At 35.7% G+C, this 24092-nt stretch overlaps 1 protein-coding gene across 1 annotated transcript in view; it reads right to left on the reverse strand.

The window, feature by feature from the left end:
* Positions 1-12407: 12407 nt before the first annotated feature.
* LOC140148526 (uncharacterized) overlaps positions 12408-24092 on the reverse strand; it is a 37218-nt gene continuing 25533 nt past the window's right edge. Inside the window, exons 10-12 of the mRNA XM_072170515.1 lie at positions 17815-18060; positions 17240-17572; positions 12408-12976 (exon numbers count right to left, since the gene is read on the reverse strand). Of these exons, the coding sequence (XP_072026616.1) occupies positions 12585-12976; positions 17240-17572; positions 17815-18060 (971 nt within the window). The 3' untranslated portion in view covers positions 12408-12584. The remainder of the gene's footprint in view (positions 12977-17239; positions 17573-17814; positions 18061-24092) is intronic.

The raw sequence follows: 24092 nt of genomic DNA on the forward strand, positions 1-24092 counted from the left end.
TACAAAAAGAAGGAAATCATTAGACTTAGCATGACACGAGTCAGAAAGATCATTTGGTATATTTTTAATATGTTTGTTTGTCTGTCAGTTTGTTTGTTATCTACTTAAGATACCATTTACGGTGCAATTTGCAAATCACCCGTTGCGACATCCATCATCTTCTGTGAACACGCGCGAACCCACTTACGACCTGCATTTACGATCTGCATCATTTTCTCGTAACGCGCTCGCAAACGGCTGAAGATAGCATTGAATATTTCACAAATTTAGAAAACGTCTGTTAGCAAAGTTTGCTTTGATGTGTTTTGTTTGTCTGTTTATTTGTTTGCTTGTTAGATTTCCGCTATCTACTCAAGATAGTATTTATTTGTAAAATACAAAGAAATTGAGAAAGGTTGAATATATTTTGTTAGGCATATCTACTGATGATATAGCATACAAAAAAAAGAAGGAAATCATAAGACTTAGCATGACACGAGTCAGAAAGATCATTTGGTATATTTTTTATATTTCATGTTTGTTTGTCTGTCTGTCTGTCTGTTTGTTTGTTTGTTTGTTCTTTTTTATGTACTCAAGATACCATTTACGGTGCAATTTGCAAATCACTGGCAAAAGTTTATCACGCCTATAGTCCCAAACTTTGCATAAAATTCTAAAAATCGGTACAATATTAACAATTTTAGTGTTGAAAATAGTGTTTTACTAGAACTTGTGAATGTGATCTCTACAAATTTGAAAAGAAAATGCGAAAATTTGAGTGATATTTACGATTATGTGCGCATGAACAAACGAGGTCAGAACGCGGTTAGCTGTCGGATGTAAACACGGGAAAATATGGCCTTTTTATATAGCACTAATTTTCTCACAAATTAGTCGGCCCTAAAATCTGTAGTCATTTTCAGAAATGTTATGCAGAATTTTGTTCTAGTTAAGATGATATCAAATATATATTTCAAAGTTGGACGTAACTCGACTTATGGCCAAAACGCGAGCTCTATTTAGCACGTTAAGTCTCTGGAAAGCTTTTTTGTGGTATCCTTTATCTCGTTCAGCAGACAAAAACGACAACCAACGGGCATTTAAATTTGAGCTATCTGCAGTTGATAGTAAAATCACACGAATCCGACAAACAACAAAATGACATAAAACAGATAGAGAAATGTAAAAGTTTTATTTCAAAGTTTGTTTCAGCGTCATACGGTATTCGGTTCTTGAGATATTTCAATTTTAATATTACCCATGTAAATCAATGCAGGAGCTCTATAGACACCGGCACCAGAATCGAGCAAATTACGGCATGTCTCGCCACATTTTCTTTTAGTATAAAAATCGGCACTAGTTCGAATGCAAAGCTATAAAGAAATGTTAAAATGACGAAGCTGAACAAAATTGCTATATTTAGAAGATAGCAAGCAACAAAAAAAATAATAATAATAATAATAATATTAAAAAACAACAAAAAAAAACCATTGCCTAGCACGCGTTGTAGATGATGATTCAGTACGGCGCGAAACGGTAAAACTACATTGAACGGGTTTGCGCGCTCAGAGATAAATCGTCATTAGGCCACAGAATTCTAATGCCGACTGCAGAGCTATAAAGAAATGTTAAAATGACGAAGCTGACCAAAATTTAAAACGGCACTTATAAAGCAGAGATTATCATCTGCCTTTTTCTCTATTTTACCTCTTAATAGAGAGCATATAGGCCGAATGCCGATTTTTTAATTCGGGCAGAGTAACCGTGCGCGTTTTAGGATTTTTTTCGCTATATCTACTGAAGATAGCATTTAGAATCTCTTCCCGATTCATTGCATCTTTCTACTCTAGAAGTAATATTTTACATTATTTTCTCTTAATTTTTACTTCATCATGTAGCGGTGAGTTTTTTCTTTCTAATACATCAGTCCCTATCAGAAAGTTTAAAGCGATATTACAGAGTCATCACTTTCCGTATCTGCCTGTTTCTCTATTTTTACCTCTCCACCCCCTTTTTTTTTTTAATAGCGCGGCATATAGGCCGAATGCCGATTTTGTTTTATTCGCGCAGAGTAACCTTGCGCGTTTTTGGATTTTTTTCGCTATATCTACTGAAGATAGGCCTAGCATTTAGAATCTCATATAGTCCCAAATTAACGCCTATAGTCCGAAATTAAACCAAAACAAAATGTCGCAACAAAAATATTTCACAAATTTAGAAAACGTCTGTTAGCAAAGTTTTGATGTTTTTTGTTTGTCTGTTTATTTTTTTGCTAGTTTTTTTTATTCCGCTATCTACTCAAGATAGTATTTATTTGTAAAATACAAAGAAATTGAGAAAGATTGAATATATTTTGTTAGCCCTATCTACTGATGATAGCATTTTTAAACCTAATGAAATAATACAAAAGAAGGAAATCGTTAGACTTAGCATGACACGAGTCAGAAAGATCATTTGGTATATTTTTTATATGTTTGTTTGTCTGTTAGTTTGTTTGCTATCTACTTAAGATACCATTTACGGTGCAATTTGCAAATCACCCGTTGCGACATCCACCATCTTCTGTGAACACGCGCGAGCCCACTTACGACCTGCATCATTTACGATCTGCATCATTTTCTCGTAACGCGCTCGCAAACGGCTATCTTCTGAAGATAGCATTGAATATTTCACAAATTTAGAAAACGTCTGTTAGCAAAGTTTGCTTTGATGTGTTTTGTTTGTCTGTTTATTTGTTTGCTTGTTAGATTTCCGCTATCTACTCAAGATAGTATTTATTTGTAAAATACAAAGAAAATGAGAAAGGTTGAATATATTTTGTTAGCCCTATCTACTGATGATAGCATTTTTAAACCTAATGAAATAATACAAAAAGAAGGAAATCATTAGACTTAGCATGACACGAGTCAGAAAGATCATTTGGTATATTTTTATATGTTTGTTTGTCTGTCAGTTTGTTTGTTATCTACTTAAGATACCATTTACGGTGCAATTTGCAAATCACCCGTTGCGACATCCATCATCTTCTGTGAACACGCGCGAACCCACTTACGACCTGCATTTACGATCTGCATCATTTTCTCGTAACGCGCTCGCAAACGGCTATCTTCTGAAGATAGCATTGAATATTTCACAAATTTAGAAAACGTCTGTTAGCAAAGTTTGCTTTGATGTGTTTTGTTTGTCTGTTTATTTGTTTGCTTGTTAGATTTCCGCTATCTACTCAAGATAGTATTTATTTGTAAAATACAAAGAAATTGAGAAAAGTTGAATATATTTTGTTAGCCCTATCTACTGATGATAGCATTTTTAAACCTAATGAAATAATACAAAAGAAGGAAATCATTAGACTTAGCATGACACGAGTCAGAAAGATCATTTGGTATATTTTTTTATATTTCATGTTTGCTTGTCTGTCAGTTTTTTTGGTTTTTTTTATCTACTCAAGATACCATTTACGGTGCAATTTGCAAATCACCCGTTGCGACATATCCGTCATCTTCTGTGAACACGCGCGAGCCCACTTACGACCTGCATTATTTACGATCTGCATCATTTTCTCGCAACGCGCTCACAAACGCCTATCTTCTGAAGATAGTATTGCGATCCAATAAAAGAACAGAAATTATTTCACAATTTTTAGAAAAAGTCCGTTTTGATGTTTTTTGTTTGTCTGTTTATTTGTTTGCCTAGTTTTTCCGCTATCTACTCAAGATAGTATTTATTTGTTAAATACAGATAAATTGAGAAAGGTTGAATAATATTTTGTTAGGCCTATCTACAGATGATAGCATTTTTAAACCTAATGAAATAATACAAAAAGAAGGAAATCATTAGACTTAGCATGAGACGAGTCAGAAAGATCATTTGGTATATTTTTTTATATTTCATGTTTGTTTGTCTGTCAGTTTGTTTGTTTGTTATCTACTCAAGATACCATTTACGGTGCAATTAGCAAATCACCCGTTGCGACATCATTCATCTTCTGTGAACACGCACGAACCCACTTACGACCTGCATCATTTACGATCTGCATCATTTTCTCGTAACGCGCTCGAAAACGGTTATCTTCTGAAGATAGCATTGAATATTTCACAAATTTAGAAAACGTCTGTTAGCAAAGTTTGTTTTGATGTTTTTTGTTTGTTTGTTTGCTTGTTAGTTTTTCCACTATCTACTCAAGATAGTATTTATTTGCAAAATACAAAGAAATTGAGAAAGGTTGAATATATTTTGTTAGGCCTATCTATTGACGATAGCATTTTTAAACCCAATGAAATAATACAAAAAAGAAGGAAATCACAAGACTTAGCATGAGACGAGTCAGAAAGAGCATTTGGTATATTTTTTTTTATTTCATGTTTGTTTGTTTGTCTGTTTGTTTGTTAGATGGCTTTGAGGACCTAATAAAATAACAGAAAATATTCCACAAATTTAGAAAACGTCTGTTAGCAAAGTTTGTTTTGATGTTTTTTGCTTGTTTGTTTATTTGTATTTTACAAATAAATATCTTGAATAATAGCGGAAAAATTAACAAACAAATAAACAAACAAACAAAAAACATCAAAAAAACTTTCCTAACAGACGTTTTCAAAATTTGTGAAATATTTCCTGTTGTTTTATTAGGGCCGCAATGCTATCTTCAGAAGATAGCTGTTTGCGCGCTCCGAGAAAATGATGCAGGTCGTGGGCTTTGCTCGCGTGTTTCGCAAAGGGCCTATTATGATTTGCAAATCACACCGTAAATGCTATCCTGAATAGATAACAAACAAACATGTAATATAAAAATATACCAAATTAAATTTCTGAATCGTCTCATGATAATAAATTATTTCATAATGTTCCAAATGCTAGGCCTATCATTAGTAGATAAAAAAAGATATTTTAGACATTTCGTAATTTCTTTGTATTTTATAAATAAATACTATCTTGAGTAGATAGCAGAAAAAACACACAAACTTTCCTAACAGACGTTTTCTAAATTTGTGAAATATTTTCTGTTGTTTTATCAGGCCCACAATGCTATCTTCAGAAGATAGCGAAAAACCATGAAGCTAAAATTTTTATAAATAAATCTTGAGCAGATAGCGAAAAACAACAAAAATGCATACACCTGTATAGGCCTCAAAACTGTACCTGACAACATTGAAGTGCCAGTGACAACGTAATCAAATGAAGGAGACACATGTACAAACTATTATTTATTCAAGTATAAAGTTTATTCTGTATAAAAAAATACACAAAAGAATGCCAATCCATTGCAGGAATAATAATTATAATGGGCTCAGAAATGCAGGTTGCGTTGTCAGTGGCGTAGCTGGGATTTTTTTTCTGGGGGGGGGAAAGCCTGTATGGGGCGGGGGCACAATTCCACCAAACAAAAATTTTGCTGCCCCTTCCTCAACAGCCCGAAAAGGTTGACCCAATTTTTTTTTCGGTGGTTTTGAAGAAAAAAAAAAATAAAAATAAAAAGGATTATAAGCACTAGCTAGTGCCTAAAAGCAACACATTTTGATAATATACTATCATTTTTTCCCTTCCTCTCCCTCTCTCCTCCCTTTTTTCTCTCTCTCTCTCTCTCCTTTTTCCTCTTTTTTTCTTGCGATAGGAGTCGGGGGCCCAAATAGGCAATTTTTGCCCCCAGTAGCTACGCCACTGTGCGTTGTGCATTCTTGTCCCGATTCTTGTTCCTGTTCAGCTGTCTGATAGTGATATGACAAGGCCAGGGTAATAGATGGGGTGAACTGCAAATGAGAGTGGGTAATTGTGTAATCCCTGTGAAATTTGAGTATAATTTTCCACACAATTTCTGCACCATTAATTTTCCACACAATTTCTGCACCATTTGAAATATTCATTTATTTGTTCATATTCATTAGGCCCTGAATTATTTTATTATGTCACTAAGTACAAATGGCTTTTTTGTCCAGTGGCATTGACATGCCCTTCCCTCCCACCCTACAAAATCAAACCATTTTGGGTTGCTTTTGATGATCAATAATTAATGACGTAGCCTCTCTTTCCCAACCATATACAGCTTGTGCAAAACCAATCCTTGTTGGTTGTTTTGATAATAATAGAAGCTCAGTCATGCAACCTTTCCTATAGAAGGTATGTGGCCTCCTTGGCGCTCCCTAGCCAGCCATCCTTGCAACCATACATGTATACCGAGTGGGGGGGGCAAAATTAAACCAGGACATAATTATAGTTTTATACCAGGACACAACTGCTGAAAATTTGGAATAGATACAATTGTTCTTTTTTTGGCCCATTGTAGCATTAAAATTTCAATTTTTGTTGCTATTGGTATTGGATGGTGCAATATCAATATTAAGCTACTAACAACAAGAAAAATCTTAGTACCGGTACCTAAATTTTTATATTTTCGAGCACCCTGGAGAAAAATAATAATTAACCATTCTAGTCGGCAAACAATATTTTGGGCATGTCAATGGGAAGATTTGAAACTTTTGCTCACTGGCTCGGTGGTCCAGGGACATTCCTTACACTGACTACCATACATGATAAGCATTTGATTATTTTAAATTAAAATGATATCATAAAGTAATGTTGAGTTGTTTGATTGAAGTTTTGAGTCACCATTTCTTTAAGGGTATACGAGGTATTGTTTGTCGAAGCAGCCAAAAAAAATTGATTTTCATTATCTGAATCAATATATTATTGAAAAATAACACTTTGGTGTGTTGCAAAAGTTCATTCTACAAATCATATACTTTAAAAACTTGCTTAATTTATTGTTGTCAATGAGTTATGTACATTTTACAAAAGTGTTGTTGTTTCAGCCCTCTTTACAACATAACTCAAGAACCACAGGACCTACAAAAGTGTATCTGTGATATTTGAATTCTTCTACACACTCGCTATGAATTGAGCAATGCAATTTTTTTTAATTTTTTCTACCATTCGCAAGATGCTGTGAACTACTTTTTTTGCTGCTTCGACCAACAATACATTGTATGCAGACACCTTCTTGTTGCACATATCCATTGTGCAGCCAATATGATCCGATTCAACCATAAAGCTGTATATAGTGACTATATACAGCTCTTTTGATTCAACCAATCTTTAATGTCAAACATTAATGTGAGAATGAGGTTTACCTATTATCAAAATAGCAATATATACATTTTTATATAAAATAGCAATATATACATTTTTATAAAAATGCTGAAAAGCTCATGAGTCTAACATATCAAACTGCAAACTTTTCAGTGAAGAAATTATTCATGATTTTTATTTTGCTATTTGGGTTTGCTTGAAGGCCTATTCAGTGAGTTTCTATACATATTATTTTGCCTAACTGGATCACCACACGATCAACATTAGGCCAATTTGATCACAATATATCATTATTATAGCATAAAACAAGTATATAACCCGCACTGAAAGTATCAATTGCTATACATAGGGTATCTTACTGTCTTCCTGTATACAAAATATATGGTAGAAAAATATATATAAATCATGCAAGATAGAGTTTACTGTGTATATTTACTATATAAAAAGCATCTTTCTTTATACTCTGTTTAATTTCTAGTATAGCACCTAGCTGAACCATAAGCCAAAAAATGTTTGATTATCCTACAGCACCTGCAACAAATTTGAAATCTATAAAAAAAGATGTTTTTTGTGGACTGACTGACTCTACTTGAAAAGTCTGGGCTGTTTGTTGTTGTTTTTTTGTAGCCTAATGTTATAATTCCTGAACATTTTGTTTTATTTCAGGATTTTTGCACTTAAAATTATGATTTTAAAACAGCTCAAATTTCTAAACTGGTTAAAAACATGAATTATGTGATGTAATATACATATATCCTAATATTCGCATCTTATTTTTGACTTTAAAGCCATTTTTAGTACAATAATTATTGTATTTGTGCACTTGGTCTTATCGAAACTCACAGTGTAAACTAGTCCTGTTAAGGGTATGTTTTTATAGAAATCTGGTTCTGCTAGGTTACTGTTTTTTATAGAAATCTGATCCCGCTTGGGGTATATTTTTACTTGTACTCAGAAAACCCTTAAGGCCCGGGGGTTTGGAATATGAAATATTAAAAATAAAGTTGTGGAGGACAACCAAACAAGTTTGTTTTTTTGGCCTAGCTTGATTTACATGCCCTAGCTTTAATCATGAAAATGTTATGAATTACATTCTATTATAGATTTTCTTTGTACAACACCACACTGAGTATGCTATGTAGGGTGTATGTACACAGTACAGGCTGTACAAAATGATTGGTACCCATCAGTTTTGACACTGATTGAAACGCCAGCTTCTTCTAAGTACACCTCTGTGTAGTAGCCACAGAATTAAAACTAGAGAACCCGGACTCTCTATACCACCATGTACAATAGCACCGTCAACTATGTGGGGAAAATTGGGGGTATTCAGGTCCTTTCCTATGGTGCGCGGAAACAGACAAAACAATTCTGCGTCATCTGAAACGTTTTGGTATCACATGCAGGACGCATCAAGTGTGTCTCTCAAATGCGTCTAGTATGTGAAGTTGTGCTCACAAGACGATTGCCTCAAGCACATTTTACGCGAAACCTAATGCCTCCAATTTTTGCTCCAGGCATGTATCAACATGGTGGTCAAGTACGGGTTCTCTGGTTTTAATTATGCGGTAGTATCTTAAAATGATCACACTTCATAATTTCATGACCTTATGTGTACATACCGTAAAAATTTGCCTAATGGTGCAATTGGGCTCCTTTGCCTTGGGGTATATTTCACGTGCAAATAGAGAGCTCCCTCCTCTAAAATCCACATAAGAATTAAGGTTATGTGTCCTTATTTGCTGGTAGGAATTTTACAGGAGGGCACTTTTAGGTTGCAAGTAAAATTCCACAAATACCACAAATGTCTGGGGAGCTCATAGCACCATCAGGCAAACCTTGACGGTATTAGGTGGATCTTATGTTGCATTTCGATGGGATAATCTTGCACACATAATCACAGGAATTTGATGGATCCAATCATTTTGATGCACCCTGTATAAATTAATATTAACAAAATAATTCATATGTCTCTTGTCAAAGTTACTGAAAAATATCACAAACTGTATCACAGTACAAATACATAGAATGCAAGCTCTCTTGAACATAGTACTCAGATTACAAAAGATCTGTTTGCAGCCTCTTTTGGTTTTAGAAATATTTCAATAACAATCACGTTTGGCAAAATGTAATATATACATGTACAACTCTTGAGCATAACTGAGGGGACACCAACTATTTTACTGTATTTGTGCATGATATAATCACATGTCCTCATATCCTTCATCACAATTATATTAGTTTACATAATCTTAATCTTCCACACAGGGCAGGGAGTGTGAATTTCAAATGGGGCTACCTGCATGGGTGACTCCATTTGAAATCTACACTCCTTGTGTGGAAGAATAAGGTCTTGTCTTCCATAGGGGGTGTATGGAATAGTCCATTTTAAAATTCTGATAGTAATGACTTGTAAATATTATAACATGGAAATGCTTTTCAATTCCCAACCATATATCTCATACATTATAAAGACCTGATAACACAAAATCATGTTAACACAAACTAAAATCCGAGGCTCTGACAATTTCATGTGAACTAGGTTCAACTGAATTTTGAATTTGAAATTTGAATTTAGTCAATTTGCCAGTGACGTTACGTAATGATACTATGTCAACAGCATCCAACGCTTGAGTAATGAACCACAATCGAAAAAATCACCACACAAAGTATATGGCACTCGAAGGCATACCAAAATAGCATGGACGAATAATAGAGCACGAAGTGCGATGGACTTCTTGGCTCCGTTCACCGGACGTGAGGACAGTGACAAAAGTAAGTCCTTGTATAAATACGCGATTTACGTAGCCTATATCGCTAGCTATCGTTGGTGGCAGCAGCATATTTCTGTAATTATATATTCATATATTCATAATGTATCAAGTTGGCGGTCGAGTCCCGGTTCTCTGTCTCTAATTCCATGGTGGCAGCAGCATTTTTCTTCAGTCACATGATAATGGCACCGGCGTATAATACACAGGGGAAGCCGGTGGTGTCCCCACTTTTTTTGCATTGCGCTGGTATATGAGTTGCAACGGCCTGAAAATAGTGTGATCCGGTAACTGAGAGAATTACATAACCATTTTGATGCTGAATACCAAGCTAAGGGTCAACTGTATTTTGAATTTGAAAATTTGAATTTAATCTATGCCAAGCCAACCTCATTTCATTATGAATATACTAAGTAAGTATACATTTTAGAAAGTAACGGGCAAGGTCTGCATAAAAATATATACAATATAAAAACATGATAAAGTTTTTTTACACAATATATAAAAACACTTGCATGACAATGAGTAATTATCAAAATTTACATTCATGAGTAAATTTAAAATGAGAAAAGAGTACATCTCATTTTCTTATAAAAATATACATACAAAATATAGCATGTTTGGCTGTAACAGGACACATATATCAGACATTTCAGTTATTCTCAGATATATGACATTCAATCATTTAAGAATAATTCATAATTATTTTACAACTTTTAAGGGCTGGGGTATGAACGTTTGGACAGTATTTATTTTGGGACATTAGAGCACATCAGACATATCGAATTGCATTCTGAATACGAAGAATGTCATTCTGATATCAAATAATTTTGGATTTTGAAATTGCAATTTAATACACATTTTATGGCAAATCATTAAAATTGATATTTTTGATATTTAACAGTACTAAAGTAAACTTTATAAATCTGATGATTTATACTTTTAATGTATGTAGGTGGGATGAAATGCCGACGATCAATTGAAAATTTTGACCTTTCGTATTGAAGATATGGATTTTTTTCCCAAAACACCAAAAAAATTAGGTCTTTTGGGAAAAAAAATCTATATCTTCAATATGAAAGGTCAAAATTTTCAATTGACCGTCGGCATTTCCTCCCTGCTACATACACTTTAAGAATATATCATTAGATTTATATAATTTACTTCGAGGACTGTTATATATCAAAATTTGAAAAATATCAAATTTTTATAATTTGTCATAAAATTTGTATTATATTGTGATTTTCAAAAATGAAAATTATTTGATATCAGAAAGACATGCTTCAGTATTCAGAATGCAATTCGATAGGTCTGAGGTGCTCTCATGTCCCTCAAAAATACTGTCGAAACGCAATAAACGCTCATTTTAGATCCCTTAATCCCATGGATTAAAAAAAATTTATTATTACATTTAACATTGATTATTTTGTGCACAAGGCATAGGAAAGACAAATTATGCATAAACCAAAGGCACAGTAGTAAAAAAAGTGATGGCTTTACTTATTTCCATTCACAATATTATTGGCTATAAATACATTTTCTCCTCACAGACACTTTATTTTTTACTCTGGTCAAAACCCAAATGAACTTTTTGTAAAAAGTATAATGATGTGTTTCTCTAACACTTACGACATAACTTGTAATCTAAAATGATGCCAGTTTCATTTCACAAAGGGGATTTATTATTGGTACATGGTATACATTGTAATCAATAGGGAATTATTACGGGAACACATCATCAAGTTACAATGAGTAAAGAGTACTTGTAACTTAGGCCTAAAAAAAAAATTGTTTGATTGGCGTAACCCGACCTACCCTAAAATTAGGCCTGACCCTAACTTTTTAAATTTTTTTTTGCAAAAAAAAAAATTAAATTTAAAAAAATAAATAAAAATAAATAAATTAAAAAAAAAAAAAGAAAAAAAGTTCCAAAGCCTTTATCAAACGAAATTTACAGCTTAAAAAGTAAAAAAAAAAAAAAAAAGAAAAAAAAAAAAGAATCCCGACCTACCTACCCTAAATTTTTTTTATGTTACGCCAATCAAACAATCGTTTTTTTAGGCCTTAAGGACAGATTACCTTCACTACAAAGAGTTAGCACGTCCTGCGTGCAAATAATCTGAGTTGTACATAGACGATGGCTGCCATCTTGGACTACAATTACTTCACAAACATTTTCCCAAAAGTTTCCCCTAAAGCTTTTTGAAATATATCGGAAAATATTTTACAAAATGTAATTTGGTATGTGAAGCCTTATTTATTTTACTTATTTGGACCAATTTATAGCATCACTCATCATTGCATTTGGTCATAATGGTTCATTATGTAAAAAAGAGGCTGCTTTAAAAGTTGCATCTGAGTTCATAGGAGTTGATGCTCAAACAATATTCATGTGTTTCTTAAGGAAAGTTTACTCATGACTGAGGTGCAACTTTAAAATGGCCTCATAATTTACATAATGAACCATTGTGACCGAACACAATAATGTGTGATGCTATAAATAGGTCCAGATGTGTAAAACAAATAAGGCTACACATACCTTTCTTCAATTCTTACATTTCGTTGAATATTTTTTTGTGCATATCACATACTGTTATTGATCAATGCTCACAACTTGGTCAAGCATACTTGACTGCATAATATCCATGTGGGAAGCACTTGTTTCAGTCATATGTACATAATACGGATGAATAAAATCAGTCATATAACATCACTTTCAACAAAAAAAGTAACCAAACAATTCCTCACCACTTTTCAAGCCTCTTCTGTGAATGATACTTGACTAACACTAGTGAGGTCCGTGCTGGGATAATGCTCACCGATTCCAGAATCGTAAGAATTCAGCCTGTTATAGTCATGAGAGTTCAGCTCGTTATAATCAAACAGATCTTTTTTATCCTTTTCATTTTCAACACAAGTTGACACCCATGCTTCCCCACCTTGGAAGGATTGCGGCCCTGCGGTAATGTTTACTGTCACTGTGGGCCTGAACGTTGGCGGTGGATTTGATGGTAGTGGTCCAAACACTTGTCCATTGAGCGACACATCATCTATGATTTTATTGAATTCTTCATCATCGTAGCAAGGATGTTGTGAACTGGCACCATCTATGGTGTACAGCATGTTTGCACGGCTTCCATCAATTGCTGAAAAAATAATAATAAAATATCAAATAAGAACTGTCATTCCACGCACCTAGCAAAATACAACATCTATTTGCGGAAAAAATACACATTTCCAGGAAGATCACACAAATTTCCCACCAAGATAGCAAAAGTCCTACTTTTTCCTGATGTACTCTACTTCTTATATTTCTCCAAAGGCCAAATTTCCTTGGAAGGAGGTTTCTTATTTCCACATAGACTATGCCATAGTCGAATTTTGAGAAATTTAGAAATAGGCCTATGTTATCAATCTCGATAATATAATGTAATAAATAGTCTATAAGCAAATCTAGTTGCCCTAGATGTAGGCATTCTAAGTGATCATTTGTGTCCTGCCTTACTTTTGGTTTTTTAATATTTTTTGAAAGAGGGCTCCCTTCATGCCTACCAGTGATTTTCTAGCAGTCTGTTTTATTTTCATAAAAAGCTCATGTTACTCACGAAAAATACGACTATGGACAAACGATTGCGGTTAAGTCAGTGACGCTACGATGAGACTAAAATTGGCTCCATCCCTTGACCAATCAGAAACAGCGAATAGTTTCCGTCTCGTCCATAATTGTACAGGGGTTCTTGTATTTGGCAAAAGATAATACAATTTATTTAAAGAAAAATCAACGGTGGTACAAATCGATCAAGATTATATTTAGTATTTACTGTGATAAATATCGAATAATAACCCAATAAATAAGAAATACCTGTATGGAAAAGTCAAATTATACAACGCCAACTATTTGTCATCCCGTGGGAAAGTGCAGCAATTTATTTGCCAAAATCGATCAGCAGGAGAAAATACCCCTAATTTGCATATAGCATCTATCTTGGCCTATCACGAACCTCACTTGTGTAGTGCACAAACACACAACTGAGTGCAAAATATTGGCATGAGACAGGACCAGACAGGACATTATTTTTAAAAATAGGCCGGCAAGATCACATCACAACACAATGTTGACTTTTCTGTTATTTTAGGGGAAAGGCATTTTTTTTTCGGAAGGGGGGGTCATAGATTTTTGGAAAGAAAAATAGGGGGTCATAAAATATTTGATGAGATAGTTTGTTTATTTTTAATTCAAAAGCCTGTTTTCAATACAATTTTAGTCTGTTTAAGGGCTAAGGTGTATTGGTGGGGGGGCATAAAATTTTGTTGCCGAAATAGGGGGTTGCAATTTTATTGACGTGAATGTTTTGTTAATTGGGAAGAAAATGCCGCCCCGTGGCCAGGTGCTTTTGATATTTAATGGCATGCCGAAAAGACGGAAAGAGCCTCGTTTTGTGTGCCGTTTTGTCCGGGCCTTCATGCAGCCAAACCTAGCTAGCTACGTAACGCTCAAAGAAGATGTACGAGGGGGTATCCAAAAGTTTTTGACATCACCCAGAAGCGAAGGAGCTATATCGATGAAATTTTATCAGTGTAATTACTGGTCCTTATGTACATTATGGTCCAAAAATGGTCTCATAAGTATGTTTACTTTCTTTACAGGTGGCGCTAGATGGGCAGTAGGCGCATAAACTTTTCATGATAAGATCCTCCACTTTCTTGAATTTCTTCACTGTGGCCGCATCATCCGAAAGTGATGGACGCCCACTTCTTGGCTCATCTGTGAGGGACATGTGGCCAGTTTGGAAATTCCTTTTTCAAAAAGCAACAGTGCCATATGATGGGCAATCATCACCGTAGATAGCTTTCATTTCATCATATATTTTCTGAGCATTGTAGGCCTAACCCTTCAAATGCAGGAACTTAATCACGCTGCGTGCCTCGATTTTCACCATTTTACAGGTTATGCGCCTACTGCCATCTAGCGCCACCTGTAAAGAAAGTAAACATACTTATGAGACCATTTTTGGACCATAATGTACATAAGGACCAGTAATTACACTGACAAAATTTCATCTATATAGCTCCTTCGCTTCTGGGTGATGTCAAAAACTTTTGGATACCCCCTCGTATAGTCCCTATCACTGGCTACAAAGGCCATATCAAAATAATGTCTATCAGGTAAAATAGTCATCCGAAATTCTAAAATAGCTACAAATGTAGACGGATTAAGAGAGGCAGGAACTAATTTTCCCATTATTATGAAATATTTATCTTTAACAAAATGATTACCACAATAATTTAATAATCCGCACAATCGTTCTCCATGTGTCATGAATAATTTCTTTCCTTGAAGACAATATTGTCCCTGGCTAGAACTATCGATGTAAATGCGTTCATATTTTGCTTCCCAAGGTAAACTCAAATTGTGTGCTTCTTCTAGTCTGGGATTTCCCACCCGACAAAAAGTCCTAGCAAACGGTGCTGCTTTGGTAGAAAATATATTTCCCATATTATATCTAGTTGGTAGCTTAGGAACCGGGGGCTAGAGTACTTTTCCCCGCCCCCCAACAATTTCAGGTGAAGTGAAAAATGTCATTAAAATCCAGGAAACTAGGTATTTTTGGCAAAATTTTCTGACCTAAAGGGGGGAACCGCCTCCCAGAATGGGTCATCAACAAATTCCATCTTGTCAGCCCCCCTGCTAAAAATCTGGGTAGAATGGTGAAAACGTCTTTACCAGCCATGGAATGATGAAGGACTTCTTCCTGAGTCAGTTTACAATTTTCACATCCTAGTGAGAATGCATGATGAATCGCAGGGTTTTTTTTGTATCGCACCCGGCCTCATCAGCAGAATTCCCTGAAGAAGTCTCGGGTGATATTGGCCATGTCATGGTCCGTCTCTAAACAGCGGAGCTAAATAATTATGTTTATAAATTAATTTAGGTATATTTTATTATAGCCGGTAGAGACACACTTTATTTGCCCGATCAGGATTTATCCACACACGTACATTGTACATATGTGTACACACACCCCACGTGCATGAACGTATTTCTTCCACTGGTTCATCACATATAAACAAACTTTGATTACTATCGGGAAAATGGTAAGGCCCCGCCTACACAAATGCTGCATCACAATTGGTTAATTTATATGAAAATGCATTACATCATGCTATTCTTAGTAGGCCAAAAATCCGACATTCTTGCCATAGGGGCCTGTGTTAAGCATTTTGACCGCAATCGAATGTCAGTAGTCCACTTGGGTATCAAGCTAACAGAGGGCGTACGGTGACTGAATAGATCAGGAAAATCTATCAATTGTGCACACAATCGGAGTTTTAAATGCAAAGGTAATTCTGAATATGCACAATGGCAAGTGGACTACGGAGAAGTGTAATTTCCACATAATATTTTTCAAGTTAACATAATACATTCTGTTAAAATTATATTTCAGTAGCAAGATATAGCTCTATAAGATTTATGTTTGGATTATCAATAGACCTTTTCAATTGAAGTTTTCCAAAGACAGGTGATGTTTGTTTTGGATTTTGGGTCATCAATGCTATTTTACGCAACTATTTAGCCTGAACAGAAATCTGCATGAAAGACACAATCAAGTGTGGAGTATGTCTTGTGTAAGAGATTGATGTTTATGTAAATTTGTCCAAATAAAAAAAAAAAAAAATTTGCACTTTTCTTTCCGTTACTATCATATTGTGAAGTGCCAAATAGCGGCAGTGTTAGTCCAATATGTTCTGAAAATATTTTACCTGATGACCCCATGTTGACTTCAAATGGCTAAATAAGCTGGTTTTTTTCGCTCAAAAGGGTACTGTGATTCATGACATTTCCTGTCCGCCAATTTGACCTCCTAGCTTACTAAATACCTTACCTGATTTTCCAAACTTTTCTGATCTTCATTTGAAATGGTTTATTGTTTTCTAACAAATGATTTGCATACTGTTGCTACAGTTTCGCCCCAAAACAATATCCTAAGGGGCTGTGCAATAATTATGAGCCCTGGGGAGGGTAAAATTGGGGGGCAAGAAAATTTTGGCGAGTCAAAAGGGGGGCAAGCAATTTTGGCAAGCTGAGAGGGGGGCAAGCGATTTTTGGCACACATTAGGTGGGCGCCTTTTTAATAAAACGCTCTAAAAGGCTTAGGAAAACAGTACGGAAACGCTTAAATATGCAAATTTTCCTGCTCGCTGTGCTCGCAACATCAACATGTAAGTAGACCATTTAAGATATGGAAATACGGATCCCATGTGCATGTTCAGGGGGGCAAAGAATTTTTGGCGGGCCGAGATGGGGGGCAAGCGATTTTTGGCGAGCCGTTTGAAATTTTACCCCCTGGGGCTCATAATTATTGCACAGCCCCTAAGTTTAACCACATTCAGTGCAATACAATACTCACCTTGTGTATTATCCACCAAGTTATCTTTATCATTAACATATGGCGTGAGATCCGTACTTTCTGTTGGTGTTTTCCTATCCTCAGACCCCACACTACTCGAGTCAGCAGATTTCATTACAACCTTCAACTTCAACTTCAAAACTAAGACAAGCGCCAAGAGAAGCACTGCACATACAGCTCCAGCGCTGGCACCAATGATCAGTTTCTTTTTGTCAGAAGGTTTGGGAGACTTCACATTTGCTGGTGGTTTCGCTACTGCAGGTTGTTGTGGTCCAGCTGGTTGGTATGCAGCTGGTTGTGCTGTAGTAGATGGTTGTGGAGTTGTAGGTGGTGCTGTATGGTAAACAGGGACATGATGAAAAAAAGATAACATTAGAAATCTGAAGAGCAACTAATACATGAGAGGTACTATAATAGCTTTAAAGTTTATATTAGTCCTAAGTTCCTGAACACCATAAACACAAAATCCACCTGGAGGGGGTGGGGCTGGGCGCCACAGAGGGCACCTCCAAACAACCACTCACGGATGCTAGGTTTAAAAGTTTAAGCTGCTTGATTGAAGTCAAAATACTTACTCAGTAAATTTACAAATATATTAAATGATTCTTCATCTTCACGTCCACTTTTGTCCGTTGCCGTATACGTAACGGTAGTTTGTCCTACAGTGAAATTATCTCCTGGGTCATGTGTTGAAGTCAGTGTAACCATGGAGGGCACATAGTTGCTAACCGTTGGTGGTGTCCATGACACACTGACACTGCTGCCATTGACAATTTTGGTGATATCATGAGGCATGTCAGTTAGCTTTGGTGGACCTGGATCTATAAAAAGTATGATATTCAATTAACAATTAGAAATTTCTTTTTTAACATACTTAAACTTATTGAATCAATGTTATAAATTAACTAGGTAAATTTTACTTGGTATTCATGGAGAAATTGATACTTTAAAGTTGTGCCAAATTTCTAGGTCTCTACTTGAACTGTGAGTATCCAAACGTGGTGGCTCTAGGTCCGATGGCTTTCTCAGTAATCTCATGGTTCATTTACCCAACTCCAAAAGCACCATGGTTCATTTCATTTACACAACTCTAAATGCACCATGGTTCATTTACCCAACTCTAAATGCACCATGGTTCATTTACCCAACTCTAAATGCACCATGGTTCATTTACCCAACTCTAAGTGCACCATGGTTCATTTACCCAACTCTAAATGCACCATGGTTCATTTACCCAACTCTAAATGCACCATGGTTCATTTACCCAACTCTAAATGCACCATGGTTGATTTACCCAACTCTAAATGCACCATGGTTCATTTACCCAACTCTAAATGCACCATGGTTCATTTACCCAACTCTAAATGCACCATGGTTCATTTACCCAACTCTAAATGCACCATGGTTCATTTACCCAACTCTAAATGCACCATGGTTCATTTACCCAACTCTAAATGCACCATGGTTGATTTACCCAACTCTAAATGCACCATGGTTCATTTACCCAACTCTAAATGCACCATGGTTCATTTACCCAACTCTAAATGCACCATGGTTCATTTACCCAGCTCTAAATGCACCATGGTTCATTTACCCAACTCTAAATGCACCATGGTTCATTTACCCAACTCTAAATGCACCATGGTTCATTTACCCAACTCTAAATGCACCATGGTTCATTTACCCAACTCTAAATGCACCATGGTTCATTTACCCAACTCTAAATGCACCATGGTTCATTTACCCAACTCTAAATGCACCATGGTTCATTTATCCAACTCTAAGTGCACCATGGTTCATTTATCCAACTCTAAATGCACCATGGTTCATTTACCCAACTCTAAATGCACCATGGTTCATTTACCCAACTCTAAGTGCACCATGGTTCATTTACCCAACTCTAAATGCACCATGGTTCATTTACCCAACTCCAAATGCACCATGGTTCATTTACCCAACTCTAAATGCACCATGGTTCATTTACCCAACTCTAAATGCACCATGGTTCATTTACCCAACTCTAAATGCACCATGGTTCATTCACCCAACTCTAAATGCACCATGGTTCATTTACCCAACTCTAAATGCACCATGGTTCATTTACCCAACTCTAAATGCACCATGGTTCATTTACCCAACTCTAAATGCACCATGGTTCATTTACCCAACTCTAAATGCACCATGGTTCATTTACCCAACTCTAAATGCACCATGGTTCATTTACCCAACTCTAAATGCACCATGGTTCATTTACCCAACTCTAAATGCACCATGGTTCATTTACCCAACTCTAAATGCACCATGGTTCATTTACCCAACTCTAAATGCACCATGGTTCATTTACCCAACTCTAAATGCACCATGGTTCATTTACCCAACTCTAAATGCACCATGGTTCATTTATCCAACTCTAAATGCACCATGGTTCATTTATCCAACTCTAAATGCACCATGGTTCATTTACCCAACTCTAAATGCACCATGGTTCATTTACCCAACTCTAAGTGCACCATGGTTCATTTACCCAACTCTAAATGCACCATGGTTCATTTACCCAACTCCAAATGCACCATGGTTCATTTACAAGCGTATTTTCACAAATGTAATTTCGCGGCAATTTAATTTTGCGAATCTGAGTTGCTCGCGAAATTAAATTGCTCGCGAAATTAACTTGTTTTACAGTATAGGGCCCCTATAGGCCTGTATGTCCTCCCATGTTTTCAGATTGGGAGGTAAGGGGGCACATTATCTAATGCTTTCCCCTGTTCATAATTTGTACATTATAACATATCCCTTCAGATAAAATTGCTATTCATTATCACCTTTATGCACCAATCAATTTGAATCCTTGCTCTGGGGGACCGGGACATAGCGCCCCCACTCCCCGGATTGACACCCATGACTCTGGGGTCGGGGTGGTGAATCTTTGCCCCTCCCCCTGTCGTCATACAATAAAATACACAAAACTTACACATATGCTAGAATTTGGAGAAACACCAATTTAAAACTTAAATTGTTTAATCATGTGATGCAAGTACAGCGATCAGGAAATTTTGCATATTTGATTTGAACGTTTCTTGGCATGTTTCTACACTTTTTAGGGTGTAATATCAAAACTCCCCACATATATGCCAAAAATCACTTGCCCCTCTCCTTTTGGCCTGCCAAAAAATTTGGCCCCTATTTTGTCTGCCAAAAATCTTAAATACCTCCACCCTTTTGGCATGCCAAAAATCAACTCTCTTACCCTGTAAATCACCACACAAGGGATACACATAATTATAATGCACCACCCCTTAAAAATCCCAACTGACCAAGTGACTAACCTGTTGGTATACTGATCCCCAAATATTAACTAGTTTGTTAACACCGTACCACCTCACTAACGAAGCATGCTATGGAGCATTAAATCTTGGCTTTCAATCTGATAAAAAGCCCTACCACTAGTACCAATGTAAACATATTCCACACCACAAACATTTTCCAATCAATATTTTTGGTTAGGAATCCCTATATGAAGGTTTTATAGAATGAGTCAGTATGATAATTGCAGGTGTGTTCCACATTTCACTGTTTCCCTTGTCATCTTTGGTCAACCCCACCCAACCACTCACCAAAGCTACCTCATCACCCAACCTACATACATATAATCATTGTGATGCTACATGTATAATGATAACATAGATGAAGTGTTGACAACAGAATAGTACATGTTTGATTATGTACACAGATTCTACTGTACACTGAGGCCTATCCTGTTTTAGAGTCTACACATCTTTTCAGTATTTACATTTATATAGCAGTAGCAGCAACATCGTTTGATCAAAATGATTAATATTGTTGGAATGTGTACTTCCCCTGTTCAATTCAATTTCATTTGATGATAATAACTATATTTGCATCTACACTTGTAAATAGCCATGCAGGTTGCAAATCTATACGAAACAGATACAATTTACTTCTTCACCATGGGTTACTTTTCTCACAACCCTGAATTTTAAATATAAAAATAAATGCACAGTGCATACGGTAATATTTGCCTTAAGGGGGTACTTGACACCCCTAGCCAATTTTTTGCTTATTTTTGCGTTTTTCTCAAAAATTACAGCGCATTGGTGACAAGTAAGATATGTATATTATAGGGGCAAGGACTACAACTACTGCACTAAAAATTCAGCAGCTCAAGGCAAGTAGTTATTGATTTATTGATCAAATATTGGATTTCCCTCATTTTTGACTGTAACTCCACAACTGTTGTCTGTGCTGAAATAAAATTTCCAGTGTAGCAATTGTAGTCCTTGCCCCTATAATATACATATCTTACTTGTCACCAATGCTCTATAATTTTTGAGAAAAATGCAAAAATAGGCACAAAATTGGGCAGGGGTGTAGTACCCCCTTAAATTAAGATATACAGTGTACATGTATGACGACTATATCATTTGAATCATGATGTACCGTCCCTTTACAGCAAAAGCTTATTGCAGGCAATTTCAGGATTTGTAGCCTGGACATTTCAGGATTTGTTGGGACATTTTGGAATTTGGACATTTTTTGCTTCCCCGTGTAAGAAATACATTTAGAATTCATGGAACACTGTGCTATCTTGGAGATAAATTTGGGTACAGGGGCGTAGCCAGCTTTCTTGGTGGAAGGGGGGCAAAATAAAATTTCGGGGGCACAGACGGAAAAAATGCAGCTGCATCATACATACATACCGATTTAGTCAAATAAACGCCCCGGGTGTTACATTTTCCCAAAGGCGTTTATTAGAGGTCATTTTTAGCACGACAATTCCGTTAAAATCATTAGGTAAGCTTAAAAGTCACGCTAAAATGACGAACTATGAACTTTTGACACTGACTTTTGGTTCACTTCCGGGTTTCTGATGTAGTTGGGTAAATGAACCATGGTGCATTTAGAGTTGGGTAAATGAACCATGGTGCATTTAGAGTTGGGTAAATGAACCATGGTACATTTAGAGTTGGGTAAATGAATCATGGTGCATTTAGAGTTGGGTAAATGAACCATGGTGCATTTAGAGTTGGGTAAATGAACCATGGTGCATTTAGAGTTGGGTAAATGAACCATGGTGCATTTAGAGTTGGGTAAATGAACCATGGTGCATTTAGAGTTGGGACACCTGAACACCTAACTGACATAGAGTGAGAATAAACTATGAATTTACTATCCCCTAGTTTTTACTATCCCCTACCTTGTGATAGATGACAGGGCAGATCCAATATTTTATTAAAAACATCGGTCGATGTTTTGCCACAAGTTTTAAAAAATAACGGTTAGTTCATGAAAAAGAAGAAGTGAAATTTAGCAAAACGCGACGAGGTTTATTTGCCCGTAAAGAGAGCTCCACTATTGTATTCTATTCATAAAAGCTACTGCAAGAATCGCGGCAATCCCTGATATTGCTGGTGTCTACCGACGGCGCTTTTCGCATTTATTAACATTCAAAATGATCCGATACTCTTACATTTATAGACTTATTACCGCTTTTTATATCATATTCAGAAATTGCAATTATGAAAACTACAAACTTTGAAAGTGAAATATATTTACCATCTAAAATATATCATACTTAAATTCTATAGAATCTATAGACATGATAGATAGATACCCAACCCAGAAGTGCCCATTTATTTTCTAAATTTTTGAGTGAACACGATAATGCGATTGATTTTCTTACACGTAAAATACGGCCAATTCAGACAGAAAATCTTGTTTCTCGTATAGGGCCAGCTAAGGGCCTACTATAGACATTTTCTTTTTGTTGGCTGGCCGCTGAGCTACATGTTTTTACTAATTATAGATACGTCAAAACGTTTTCCCATGTTGAAATGTGTACAAGCTATTTCTACTTGCTTTAGAGAGAGCACAATTGAATGAAGACGATTTCATTTAATATAACTATTTTTTATTTTAATAATACCCCATACCAAACAAGAACATAAGAAAATATTGTAAAGGCCATAAATATACGCACTCATGCATAGGGAGACAAACATGATAAAGTTAATCTGTTCTTTTCATTCTCGTTCATTAACCTTTGCATGTTTGCATCAATCCTTCTCGGCAATCTAGGGCCATAGGCCTATAGTAATTTAAATCGTGAAACCGTCGGTTGGTTGGCATAGATATTGCATAAAATTGAATCCCATCACATCAATTCAAAGCTACACCCTTTTACTGGTTATCACTGGTTTAAAATGAATTGACAATAACTTGAAATTTGGACATTTTGAGATAAATCCATATCATGGGTAATGTGAGGCCGCTCTTTTCATTGGTGACATCCTCAAATCACCACCATGCCACCAAATAATGAAAAGTAATTGAACAAAGTGGTGTTGTTCAACGATGTTTTAATATAAAAGTATACACTGACGTTTCGTACAAAAGTACTTTATCAAAGTGAGCAAAATAGAGAATGTCTGCGAGTGCGGAAAACAAAAATGAGAAACGCGATGTTAAAAGGTGCGTGATTAGAAATGGCGCAACACATAAATTAAAGCAGCGCTTGAGCGTAAAGCGGTCGAGACAAACTCTAGATATTAAATGAAATGCAAAGAAAGAGGAAGAGAGACTGATGAAAATAAAGGAAGAAAGTAAAGAATGAACAAGAAAGAGAAAATAGAAAGAAAGAAAGAAAGAAAGAAAGAAAGAAAGAAAGAAAGAAAGAAAGAAAGAAAGAAAGAAAGAAAGAAAGAAAGAAAGAAAGAAAGGAAAAAGAAATGAGAAGAAAGAAATAAAGAAAGGAAAAAGGAAAGGAAAGGAAAGGAAAGAATGAAAGTAGGCCTATGAAAGAAAGAAAGAAAATAAGAAAGAAAGAAAGAAAGAA

Source organism: Amphiura filiformis, chromosome 3 (genome assembly GCF_039555335.1).
Source record: "Amphiura filiformis chromosome 3, Afil_fr2py, whole genome shotgun sequence".
Classification (NCBI taxonomy): Eukaryota; Metazoa; Echinodermata; class Ophiuroidea; order Amphilepidida; family Amphiuridae; genus Amphiura; species Amphiura filiformis.